Source organism: Argopecten irradians, chromosome 1, assembly GCF_041381155.1.
Source record: "Argopecten irradians isolate NY chromosome 1, Ai_NY, whole genome shotgun sequence".
Taxonomy (NCBI): domain Eukaryota; kingdom Metazoa; phylum Mollusca; class Bivalvia; order Pectinida; family Pectinidae; genus Argopecten; species Argopecten irradians.
In genome coordinates, this window is record NC_091134.1 from 45,807,599 (window position 1) to 45,822,035 (window position 14,437).

Here is a 14,437-nt window from a genome sequence, read left to right on the forward strand (position 1 = left end):
TCAAATACACGTGATCAAGTTCGGGCGTTATCGGCGAGGGTCTAGTTTTGGTTTCTGTGAGCGATCGTATGCAGAAAAACAACTGTTTGTGCCAAGCATACTTCCTTTGATGTTCCAGAGACATCGAAACATGACTACATCAAACGGGCTCTCTGAAACAGCGCAGAGTACTCTTCACAGAAAGGACTGTGTGTGTATCTCCGAGGGCATGGGGTCGGGTCAGGTCTTATTCCAGGGTATTATCATTTCGTTCGGAGATTTATAGATACAGGAAGCTCTCTGCTAAAACATAAACGCTAGTTTGATGTGTGAACTTTACAGTTTGTCAAACTAGAAGTTAATTTCTTTATTATCACCGTTTGTACATTTTTTTACTTCATCAAACGGTTTGAAGTTGAATTCTGATATATACCCCACGTGACCCCGCGTGCTCTGACCCACAGTTCATGTATCATTTAGTTCGGTAATTACAGAGCTGTCAGTGATCACACCGTCCATTTCACAAAGAAAATACTTGAAGTGATAGGCTTATTCAGGTAGAGACTATTTAGTTACGGGGGTTTAGCACGTGTAGATTTCGTAGTACTACACACACTCCACTAAAGCTACAATCACACGCACACAGTTTATCATACCAATCAATGCTAATCGCGCGAATGGAATCGAGATACGCGCATAGTCATAAACGAACGAATCAAATCCGGTAAGTTGTATCCGGAAAATTGATTGACAGCCCACCTTCCGAAAAAGGGGAGGGTCTCCAACACCTATCTACGAAAATGACGTTTCTTTCCTCCAGTCACAGGTGTTACAATACAAATACGGAACTCAGTTAACAAAAACACACAGAAAAAAAAACTTATACACTACACTGAACGTAGGTAAAAATGAAATTATTAGATCCAAATAGTATTTAGGCCGAGTAAGGCGAGCGGCTAGTGTATAGCAGTGATGGATCACTGGAGCGAAGTGTCGGTTCCCTTGATGGTTTGAGTGACTGATCCCCCTCATGCGAACAACACTGGTGACCCCAGTCCGCAGTAGGTGCGAGAGCGAGAGTCAAGATTTGAGTCTAGGCTAACGGCGGTCCTGTTCAAAGGGCTTTAAACCCGCAGTACACACAGGTGTCTCAGTAGAGTTACGATCGTCGTCTACAGCAGACCGAGTTTTTTCTTTTCCCTTTTGATTTTCCGTAGAGTGATCTGTTAGACATTTAACTCTAAGATGTTTTCTTCTGAAATATTTTACGAATTTAAATACAAAGTTTAATTTGATATTTTCTTATAGGATTTGTTTTTGTGTTTTACACGAAGGACTATGACGAACATTAATCAACTGTTCCAAATGATTTTAACTGATGATAATGACTTAAAATCAACTTCCTGGACGTTAAAACAATTTCGTGCGAAAGAATAATTCTTTTTCCCGTGCGTGTGTAAAGACGTACCCGATGGATAACGGTGTTTCGGTGACTAAATGTAACCTGGAATATATTTCAGGATTCAATTGGTGTACATTGATTCGCGGAATGGTCTCTTGACAGTTGGAACATATTCTGGATGTACATAATTTACTGTTAAAACATAAATGGATTAAATTTTACATTTCACTCAGGGAACTATAGTTTTGCAGTATCGACAAGAAGGTATTTGTGAACCAGAATTCGGAGAAACCCTTTATGGATTTTCTTTCAGGCGAGCAAATTTTATAGATTCTGCCAATAAAAAAAATAGTTGAATGAGTGACTCTTAAGATATGTGAATTCTGACACACATTGGTAAGGTTTTTGTCTCTATTTTACTATGACGAGGATAACCTCGTCACTAGCCTGGGTTTTAGTCCTACTTCCCTTCATCATGTGTCGCCCAGAAAGGACGTTAAGTCGCCATGACATGGCACTGGATGTTAACAAACTTGAGAGACTAGGTCGTGTAGATACTCTTATGAAATCTCTCAAAGACATTGCCCAGAAGTCTCACAACTGTGGCCTCAAGGAGATTCCAAGACTTCAGCGACAACACCTCAAGAACGCCAGCATCACGTGTAACGACGGTAGTCGTGCAGGGTAAGTCAACTTTCGTTTTCCTAGTCTTTAATTCAGATGCAATTGATGTTCATATAAATTGATATTTTTCTCCAACGTTTCACCAATTATGAACATGTTTATATTTCTTTACAATACATATATGATGATACTGGTAATATAAAAAGATTTCTATGTAGTATTGCTAAAATTACAAAGTAGAAACCACCAAAACCTGAAAAACGCACCGATGAAATGTATCGCTAAAACGTAAAGAATCCATAGTGCTTTTGACAATAAATCAACTTAAATCATGGAAACTTCAACAGGATTATAAAAAACAGAAGCTAAAGTTAATAGTTCGCCAAAACACATGTAGCTATATTAAGAATTAGTTGTAAAATACATTGTGTAAGACTTTCACTGATAACATCGATTAGGCCATGTATAAGAGTAGATTATCGGGATTAAAAAACGAATGTAAGCCAAGTTCTTCGGTGGGTGGTACCTGTATATATAATATGATTGACATATAGCGGCTATTCACACTTCTCGATAGGTGTGTTACAGTTATGTACGGCGAGTAACACATTGAATCGATCACGTCCACAGTGTGTATGATAATAGCTGTAATTAACGACTTTAAAAATAATTTAAAAAAGATAATTAACAGTTTGTAGGAAAATTTGTGCAACTGACGATCTCGTAACATAATATTATTTACGATTATGGTAGGTGTACCTAAAAATATATCCGAGTAATACGAAATACGTTTACTAAGACATTACAAAGGGGTGCTGAAGTTTCTTTGCTTGAAACTTAACGTGAGTTAGATGGGTATGTGTGGAACTTTGAAACAATATGACCCAACAACTTGATTTGTTGGAATATGGTTGAATTACGACAACATAAAGTAGTTAGATTTAAGGGTATATGGTTGAAGGAACATAAAGCTCGACTTTAGGTCAATAGACAGATAGCAGAAGATACACAGAGCATAATGCTAATCGTATATACACACGCTTACTTTAGAGTCTATTTTTCATTACGGGCCATTAGGAATTCGAAATATCGTCTTTTGGTAAAAGGGGAGGGGGTTAAACAAATATACAACGTCAGGGAGGATCTGTACTGTCTCAACACCTATTGAGGGGTTTACTATGTGGGGAACGTGTACTGGGGGCTGCGGAGATTGTTCGATCACAGTCATAATGAGAAATCGTTCATTTGGTAACACCGATGGGTGATGTCGACTAAATCACGTGTTACTCGCACCGCTCTGTTACAAATATATACAAACACACGCGATACGTGTTAAAACAATTTAAGTGTGTATTACCGGAGACGGATTTAGCTCGGTTTTGTTGTAGAAACAGTTGGATATAAGATAGAGTGATGCTCGGCGATCGGGGGCTGATATATAGCTGCAGTGTGGGACGAGGGAGGGTGAACTTAGTACTTACCATTAGCAAGGCTACGCTCCATTTACAAATCTAAACATAACATGGAGGGGAATGTTGCCCGTCACCGTTATGCTAACATGTCAGTATATATGGACTGTTCATAATCACATAACTTGACAGGTTTCTGAAGCTACGAGCTACTGATAAAGCCTACTATATAATGCATTATGACAGCTCTGGTGCATTGGTATCCGATCTGCTGTTGACGATTGTTACGTTGTGAACGCTTTTAAGTGAAATACAGTATAGGCGGCAAATTCATCATATCCTTGCTTATCGAACATGTTTTTGATTCAAGAAATCCGATGATATAAAGAAATTTTTATAACACACAAAATCGTAAAGGGACTCGACGTTTAGTTGGCCAGCGGATAACATTATCTATAAAGAATATCATTATTTCGGAATAATTACTGGTTGTTTTCGCTCTGATATTGATTTTTACATTTGGAATGTATACCTATCGATAATCATTGTTATGGTAGCGATATTTCTGGGTGATTTTATGAAAATCCAAGATTTGTATTCCAAAATAAATGGTTTTAAGCGGTCATAATATGTAAAACTTAAGTTCTGTACTGTACATCAACCTATTTCCGAGGCGACTTAATATCGCGTTTTCTTTTAATTACCCTATGACTTATTGACATCCATTAAATATCACGATTTGTAATTTATTTAATTTCACGGTTTCTCATCGCTCGCGAAAATAAGTTGATTTGTATGATTAAGTGTAATTCATAAAGACGACATTGTAGGCTGTGAGAGTCCTACTCGGTACACAGCTGTAGACTTGGCGACCTCGAACGACACACCTGAGATAGAGACGTGCGACCTTTAACGCGCGTGGAAATATCACGAGATCCCGGAATACGTTTGCACGTGGTTATTGTGAAAAAAATTGATTGAATGTGCACTGACACTGATGTACGTAATTTTGTATCATAAAATTGAAGATAAAAATTTGGACATAATTTAGAATCCGGGAACTCGATGATAAGCGGAAAACAACAATTGTTTTAATATGTCATGTAACAATCGCGGTAATCTTAAGATCGTTACATTTTGTCAGGAATTTCTAAAAGAAAAAACACCGAATCACGGCAATTAGGAATTTCTAAAGAAAACCACCAAATGGTGGAAATATCTAGTGATTTGCATAATAAAACTCCTTAATCCAACGTAAAAAAGAGATGTAATGATAGAATAGGAGAATGGGGAATGGACGAAAGAAGATAAAGTCATGACAATTCAGAAAGTGAAATGTGAGACAAAGAAACAAACAAATAGTGGGGAATGGAATGACAAGAAGTTTGATGTGAGATAGCGATTATAAGATGATGAACCAAAAGAGTGTACTTCGCCTGTAAAATATATAATATAGATGTCGAAAGAGGATGATGTGTTGGATAACATAGCTATAAATGATGTAAAACAGCCAAATAGAAAGATAAAGGGAAAATAAAGCCAAACCATGGCTTTGTGTGATTATTTAGTAGGTAATGAAGCGAATGCAGTAATTATGTGTGAGTCAGTCATGTAAACAAATAATTTTTCCCCCAATCTATTTACGATATATAATGTGATAGTATCGGAATATCAGACCGACCATTGATACGTCTTATGGACATTAGTGTAGTGGAGTGGTATACCTCAGATCGTGAGGCCCGAGTTATAAGACAGCCCTCCCTCGTTGCTCCTGTTTTAATTTATACATATAGATGTGGGAGTATGGCGTTGACGCGAATGAGCTTATTGTATATCACCTGCTTAATAACACCAATAAAACAATACTAACCGTTTCCGTTTGTGTTAAATTAATTCTGCCCGCCCCCGGAAATATCATCACACTGATGATTATGAGGGGGCGAAGACACAGGCAGAGCTTGAGCGTTGTAAGTAATAGTGCTATCTGCCGATCGCCGTGCCGGATGACGTCATGTAAACAGTAAAACTGACCGGATGTCCAGATTATTGTAGTTCTTGTTTTCGTAAGATAATGAGCATTTTATAATCCAATTACAGGAGTAAATAGGTTAATGTTTATAACAAGTTCGCGATTTTAATGAGCAATGAATTAAATTGTGTAAATGTTATCGCATTGTTTAATGACGCTATGACGTCATCGTTCAGGTGGCCACGACATACACGGTAAAGTGCGCATGTTGCGAGTAGTAGATGATGATTTGTGAAAGTGTTCACTGTGGGTAGCTTAACAACAAAACAGCTATTTGATGTTTTAACATCCCGTTGCACTGAGACCCTGGCAGAGCAAACTATACAATGACGTCAATAATGTTCTTGTCATATTACTGGAGGAACAAAGTGAATGTTTACAAACATTTCCCACGAAAGCTCGGAGATGATTTAGTTATGTTTAGATCAATGACATTTCTGACATATTCTCTTGTGTAGTAAAGTATATTCACAGTAGTTATTTCATGTTTAGTAATGATGACTTAAGTCGAACAAGTTGACCCAATGCTACATTCCAATATGTTTAGATCAATGAGATTTCTGAAATATTCTCATGTACAATAAAAACATGTTCAGTTTTTTTTTCAACGTAGTAGCTATTTTAGGTTTTGTTTTGACGTCTGAAGACGAACAAGTTGACCCAATACTGCATTCCAACGATGTACAAACTTTCTTGATTAACTCTAATTAACCTCACAGGGGGGCCAACGACTTAATAACAGAAATATCACTGAGAGTACATTCCCCAGCCTTGGGTAAGGAGAGAGTAGATAACAAACAGGAATTGGGCCTAACTAGTATCTAATCCTAAACTAAGAATGCCGACAATTCTCTGTGGTACAAATAAATGTGATTTTTAAAACTTGATAACACATCAGGTATTAATTCCATTTCGTCAAAAGCAGATAGGTTATTGTGATAAAACAACTTTCCAATCATTTATTTGTTTAAGTTTAACGGCCCATCGACAGCCAAGCTAATTTATAAATATTCATTTCAGAGTTTTCTTCCCTTGCTGGTAGGTATTGATTGTGACGTCATTATATTGTGAACGGACCGAGAACCATTATGATGCTACGTTCACATAACGTCATAATCAATACCTTTTGCCAGGGCAGATAACTCTGTAATACCCTTACAGTGATAACTGGTGATTTAATGTTTCCACATGTCAGGGGAAATGATAGACAGTAAATAAGAAAATTGGTCAAATGCTACCTCTTTGAAGTTGCGTCTCTTGGCACGCGCGACGATGACAATTGTCCATTAGGTACCAACACACTGAAAACACTCCGTCATTAAACAGGATCAATGGAGAAACACTCAAAATCTACACATGCTGCAGAAATGAAGAAATACAGCTTTACCTTTGATTTGCTTCCTTTCATGTTTGAACAAAAACAAACGAAAAACATGTTTGAATCCCCTTCCTTTTGAAAACCTCGCCAAAAAGTGAATAGTTTTTGTTAAGCAATGGCATCTGGATTCACGTGCTGAACAAAAGCGCTAGCTGATCCAGAGACTGCATATTCATTCAACTCTAGTGGAAAAAAGGCTCATTGGCAGAATATATGTATTGCGTATCTTGCGGTAACAGATATACATGCGTTTGTATCTTTCGTTGAGTTGGTGTTTTATGACGTCACATTTAACTTCAAAATTGATACATTTGTATTTCATCTGATGACAAAGCGAATTGAACATGTACATGAAAATCCCAAAACAACAAATCGTTATGTAAACATACGGGAAATGACAAAGTAATTGTTTTCCTGTAGGAAATATATAATTGACGCATACTTGTTACTGTGGTATAGCTGATCTTGCAATGTCTTTCAGAATAAATCTTGATGTACATAGGTGATGTTTTGTCATATTGATCGGATATCCTAAACTTGAAATCAAGGCCAACTGCAGGTCCCTCAATATTCATTCGCTTACTTTGATATTTACCTATAGCAAATTCCACAAGGACAACTTATCAACAAATACATGGCAAGCGTATTAAAATCAATATGGTCTATATATCCCTTTTCTAGATAGTAACACAAACGAGTTATAATATCAACGTTAATCCCATATGTAAGGTATGTTCTCATTGCCACAACCATTGCGAGCTTATCAAGAAAGGATTACAAGATATGCAGGTTGATGAAGTCCGACGAGCACCAATAAATCATGGGTAAATTAATGGTATGATGTTTGACCTGACCAGTGGATTATGAATGCAGGTTGGAGATTAGAATGTACCTGCTTTCTGCCCCTATTGAATGAACATAAAAGGCGACTAAACTTGGGATATTCTTTCATACTTACGGGCGTAATACTGGCTGATCTAGGGCAATACACTCATGTCGCCTGAGGCTGTATTGCATGGCTACCCATGCAATAAAGCCTCATGACGTCACGGCGTCAACAAAATTTTTATTTCCTCGGTAAAATTTTAACATTTTTTTCATAAACTTGACTGGTTTTACTATAAAAGATGCAAACAACGGAATTTTGGTTGAAAATATCACGTAATTTTTCATGTATGGAAAATTTATTTTAGTCGTGGTTTTCTTCGAATCTGTTTCAAAATGGCGGGAAATTATAGTTGTAAAATTGCAATAAAACGTCGAGGTATGAAAGAAAAATACTCTTTCAAAAGTGGATATGAAGGATAGGGATATTCTACCCTCGGGATCACAAAATTTTGCAAAACCCTCGGCAAGCCTCGGGTTTTACTACATTTTGTGACCCTCGGGTAGAATATCCCTATCCTTCATATCCACATATGAAATAGTCTTATATTATCTATCTCCGAACTTTCTTTCTTTTCCTTATGTCACCCTTGACACCGCCTCATTTTTGGCATTGATATGAGTAGTCATGAAATACCCTGAGTTAGACAGGACAATGTTATTTCATTTTAATATGTATAACACACGTTTAAAACTGATGATACGCCATATTTCGATACCGTTATTTTCTATAACACACAACATAAAAGAGAACAGCTATCACCCCATCGCAGAACAATGATAATCGACAGATTACCGGACGGTGCAAATAATGACGATACTGCTAGAAATAACTCCATTACGGGACTGGACAAAAAGCTGAATCAGCAATACCACCAATGCAATGTTCTCCAATTAGAACTTGATTGGTCCTATATGTCCCCTGCACAGAACTTGACTGGTCAGCGGAGACAGACCACCAATGTCTCCCTAAAGCTATGCTCATTTAAGGGTCAAGAATGTTTACCCACTAAAGTGTAAAGGGATCGACCTCACGGACATGCGCAACACGTTCAAGTACTACACCGGCTATCCAAAGACAAAGTATTGTCAATCCGGGTCTTTGATCTTGGCAGTTTGTTGATCCAGAAGGGTCAATTTATTTACAAATACTTATTCAAAATAAGGACTACCCGACAGTGAACAAGGATCGGGCTGTTTGTTAAACAGCGATATGGATCGGCAAGAGGAATGCTGGTCTCTGTGATGTTACGGATTCAAAGTAATCCGGAGTTTAGGTTACCGTCAACACTGGTTTATTAGAATATCCCTGTAAATACAACAAAACCTTCGATTAAAGTACTTTACAACAATCGACATATAAACCTGCACGTGTTATTGTTACTTTTGAACTTGTTATAATTTATTAAAATTTTCGGGACAGTAGTTACCGACTCCGTTAAAGTTATTACAACATCCTTATACTTTACCAGACGGCTCCTTGCGAATTACTAGTAATATTTGAAATCCCGTTGGCTACAGATGTACGGAATGATGTTATTTGACCCAGGTAAATGTAATGTTGTTATTTTAACCCAATCCCACGTTTAATCTTGCGCCGTAAGAAGTTTATAAGGAGATATATGTCAAGATAAAAGTTTGATGAAAATCTAGATATTTTTCTCCAAGTCATGCTTTTGTCCGTGTTATGTAATTGATACTGTTGAATCTCTAACGTAAACCTATGAAGACAGCTTATTAAAATCTTAAATGTATCATTTCGGCTTTCTTTAATTCCATGATTCCCTTCATCTTTTTGGACGGGAAGCGAATGACGAAGCGTTTGGATTTGTAACTATAATTTGTACGTTTACCACAAGTACAAATGACGTCACCAATCCTTCCTCTAATTTGCGTGTTACGTGCACCCAGAACCACAAATAACAATGACGATATTGAGATTAGTATCTTTAATATCATATCTTGATTGTCGTGTCTTTAATTTCTGTATATATAATCTAACCATTTGATCGGGAAATACAATTCACTCGTTTGTTTCTTCATACACCTGCAGTACACGGTTCCATTATCCATTCTCCTATTTTATCAATTCATAAAGAACCAACTGATTAAAATGATTTTTCTCCGCGACAATAATCGATGTTGCGCATGCGTGAATATTCCTACGACGGGTTTCCTATGATGATCGCTGTGATTGACAGATGTGAATTGGCATGGAGTACCTTTCATTTGAGTTAGCCTGTTTGCTGTTGTGTTTGGCCTCCATTCACACGAATTGACTACAAAGCCTAAAAGATGAAAGGGCCCTCCCAATGTATTCGTGTTATCCTTAAGATCATCACTGGGGACGGGATCTGGGTCTCGATAGGGCTGATATAGGCAGAGAAGTGTAAATAAAGTTTACCTATCTTCAAAGACACCCATTATTGATGACGTTCTTTTTTCTTCTTGATTGGCATTTACAGAAGACTTCAAACAAAATCCACCTCCATGGCAAGCGAGTGACCATTTCAGATTTATTTTGGATGCTAAAAAGGAGCCGCCGATTAGCTATTTTGTTTACGGTGACTTTTGTAGCCTACATTTACAGTCGGACTCAAAGGGAAGGCTTGTCAATGGATAAGCATAGCTGTTCAATTGGCCGACAGCTATCGTTATACTCAGGGCCACAACTATCAGACACATGCAACAAAACAGATGATAAGTTTCTTAATTTAGGAACAACTTTTTATTTTTACCGATATTATCACAGAACAGTAGATGTTGTTTCAAGACAAACAATTCAAACACAAAGGTTAAAGTTTACCTCGTGAACGATACCAACTCTTTTATAATGATTTGGTTAAAGATGGCAAATACTGACCGTAGACGATGGCTTTTCTCTAATCACCGAAACTTTCTTCGAACACAAAAGTCTGACACGCTCTTGCTTCGCATACATGTTCATGTTAAAAATTATCTTAGATTTTCTTGATACAACATTGGAAAGATTTTCCGATACAGATGGTTGAATTTAATCCCCTATTTTTACGAGATACATATTGCAGTTTTATGAAAAATGGAGTCGCTAATTTCACTTGCAATTTGTCGTCAAGGATACCACCATTTGTAAGATAACAAACCGGAAACGCAGATTCGTATCTCCAGGTGCATATAAACGATAACCTTTATGTCGCGTGGTGACTTGTAAGGGCCCTACGCTGTAAACCATTTAACGGTTAAACCGACGATGTGAAATAAATAGAACGATTGTATATGCAAGCCGTTTGATATCGCGTCTTCATCACAAGAAGAGACGAGAAAGGTGGAGATAAAATAGCTGAAATGTGAAGGGAATGTGTATCGGACACAAGTTTATACAATAGAGTGGGAAACGACTTGACAGAGATGAAACGACACATATGAATGCTTTCTTAATCTGATAATAAAGATGAAACATAACGGCTACATTTAGCGACAAGATCAAAGGCTCAGGGAAGTTTAAACGGACAGATGTGAAATGGTCCTGTCTTTTTAACGGACACGTGGTCAGCTAGGGAGAGAAATTACATTTATGTATTCTCTTCACGTAAAAAGCATTTTCTTAAGTACTGTTGGGTTTAGCTTTGTCGTAACGTACATATACATATACATCTGTGTGATAATGTATAAATATTTGAATGCTATTTGAAACATATTAGTCAAGCTTTAGTTTAATTTATTTGGTAATGACAAGGTTGAAGAAACTCGCCAAGTACATTAATAATTATATGTAACTTATTGCAAATTTTAGCAATTATTGAATTACAGATCTGTCTTATCTTCCGCAGTTTTTTCTCCAAATGCCTTGAAACATACAGTATACTAGTTTCTGACTTTGTTTGTATATTACGTATCATCTGTTATAACGAGGCAAAGTAATGCTCATTACTTGCGGTAGACTCCGTTACCCTAACAGTAACCCTGTAATGCTCCCTTTTGACATTTTATCACCAGGGCGTAGTGTAACCAGACTTATTGCTGCGAATGTAATGTTGGAGCCAGTCAGAGGTTTATTAAAGAAATCACGCCAAATAATTTTTATTTTTTTGCTTATTTTATAATAATGCCCTCAAAATAAATAGATATGTCCATAAATTTCATACGAAATGGAAAGATCATCTGTTATAACGAGGCAAAGTAATGCTCATTACTTGCGGTAGACTCCGTTACCCTAACAGTAACCCTGTAATGCTCCCTTTTGACATTTTATCATCAGGGCGTAGTGTAACCAGACTTATTGCTGCGAATGTAATGTTGGAGCCAGTCAGAGGTTTATTAAAGAAATCACGCCAAATAATTTTTATTTTTTTGCTTATTTTATAATAATGCCCTCAAAATAAATAGATATGTCCATAAATTTCATACGAAATGGAAAGATAAAAACCCTGTGTCGTTCACCATCAATTGAATGCGAGTCTTTGTTCTACAAATGTTACTGACGTTTATGTGGAAACAATACAGCGAAGGGATATCTTTGATATAAAGAAGACGAGCGTTAATATACATTTGTCTATGTCATTGTGGTCCTAATAAATGTATAATTAACGACGATAAGTGTATAATACTAGTCCGCCTACCAAATCCTCTCACGTCTTGGCAGTCCCTGGGCCCAAACCCTGCCACATTGCTCCAGGATACACACATCCGGCGGAGGAGAGGAAGCAAAACTGCACGATATCGTAAGATTATCAAAACATCACATAAATAATATCTGAAATAATCCCAACTGTGATATAATACAAATTTTCAAAATTGTCGGAATTAGCGTTTTAATGTTGATAAAGGGGATTTATTTTTGTCCTAGTTAGTAGTTCACATTTCATTGGTTGCATATTAAAATCAAAGCCTTACCAAATGAAGATATATCACACACAAAGGGGAAATTAAGTAAAAGATGCATTTGCTGCATAAAGTTTTGTTGGAGACAGACAGTGTACAGCTTGATAGGGATTATAGCATGTTAGAGTGCATTAAATGCATTGACTTCGCTATCAGATAATAACAGTTAATGTGATTTTAAGACGATTCTAACTTTGAAATGATTGCCTCCTTGGCGCATGACACACAAAAAACGGAAACAACGCGGACCTCTGATGACTTTTGATTCCGATTTGAACGGGGGTGTTAATTGTAAGAGTCACCTCGGAGAGATGGGCCATTGCGTCATTCTATAACCCTCCCTCGGAAATGTCTTCTTGTTTCCGTTTTTATTGTTCACTTGTTCCGGATTGTTCGGGTTCAGAAATTAATTTAAACTTTGCCGAATTTCAAAGAGATTTGAAAACCGTTCTAATTCATGACGCAAGGGCGATTTGTAATACAAAACGATGCGGTATTCAGTACAAGTTTTGTACAAATGTCTGTGGCGACTCGATAACACAATACCAGCTTGTCCGGAGAAAAACTCTTTATTCAACACATATTTTGTTACCTTTGAATTCCGTTTGTTCCTTATTTAGTTAGAGGATATAAATTAATGCACATCTTCTAGGATAACTGCCGGTGTTATGTACAAGACACAAGGCGAAAGAAATGATACTGTTATAATTGTAACTCGAGACAGAATCAAGACATTTTTGTGTGTTTTTCCTCTGAAAGGGCTGAAATGTTTCTTTCAGAAAGCAATTAGAATTTCGTACCCCAAATTAATCACATTTTGATATGTGACTGCTACAACCTACAACAAGTACCATGCACGTAAAAATCTGTTCAAAAACATTCAAAATGTAACATGACATCTTTGGACACGTGATTTCTACAGCTGACATGTTTGTAATCGGTGCGCTTGACAGACCTTACCATATCATAGAATTGAATTAGTGGAGGGGAGATGCTATAGAAAACGAGTCTTAAAAATTTATTTTGGTATTGCATGTCTTGAACAGTAAAACTTGAAACTTAATAAAGTGTTTCCAAAACGTTGAAATGAAATAAATACAAGTTTAATATAATTTTGATCACAACTACAAGAACATGCAAATTCAATTATTTAACCATGCCATCCTTAAATTCAGATGTCATTTTTCCGAAAAGATTTTCTTGTTCATGTTATGACGTTATGATAACATTCCTGGTCCTCATTGTCAATAAAAAGCGCTCCATGTCCACCAATGATTGTGGAAGAAATATTACATGGACGAGGTTAATGGTCTCATGGATAAGAGGTGGGCACATGATAAGATAAAACAATTATAGTTATATTACAGTTTGTAAATAGTGAGTGAACCTGCTGAAGTATACCTACTGACCCTAATTTCGCACGTGCGATTTGGCCAATTAACACTTACTGCTTCCACGAAGAGGATTTCCGTTCGTGCTACCTCGGTTGGGACCGTGACGCTAATGTTGGGAAACCGCGTGTAATTGTGTCAGTGAACCGTATGCGTGTCAGATCGGTAATGTCCACGGTAACATATCCCAGTCTCTGTCAGAACTTCATATAAAGGAAATACGTGATTAAAATCATTCCAAATATAGACCAGAGGTATGCAAGCGTAGTAAGAGAAATATTCTTGTATATTTTGATTTGCGGAATGTATTCACCGAATGGAAATATTTACAAATTTGTGTCGTAAAGAATTTGGTGAATACAAATAGAAACATGATCAACGTCTTTCATACGAATAATGCTCCCAATTAAGTAAATTGGTTAGTGTGCGCAAGGTAGAATTGTCGATATTTGCTCGCCGGTTCATTTGTTTTATCTTTTC

At 36.9% G+C, this 14,437-nt stretch overlaps 1 protein-coding gene across 1 annotated transcript in view; it reads left to right on the forward strand.

Annotated features, from left to right (window-relative positions):
* The first annotated feature begins 867 nt into the window (after nt 1-867).
* LOC138329953 (palmitoleoyl-protein carboxylesterase notum1'-like) overlaps nt 868-14,437 on the forward strand; it is a 29,355-nt gene continuing 15,785 nt past the window's right edge. The window contains exon 1 of the mRNA XM_069277256.1: nt 868-2,065. Within this exon, the coding sequence (XP_069133357.1) occupies nt 1,803-2,065 (263 nt within the window). The 5' untranslated portion in view covers nt 868-1,802. The remainder of the gene's footprint in view (nt 2,066-14,437) is intronic.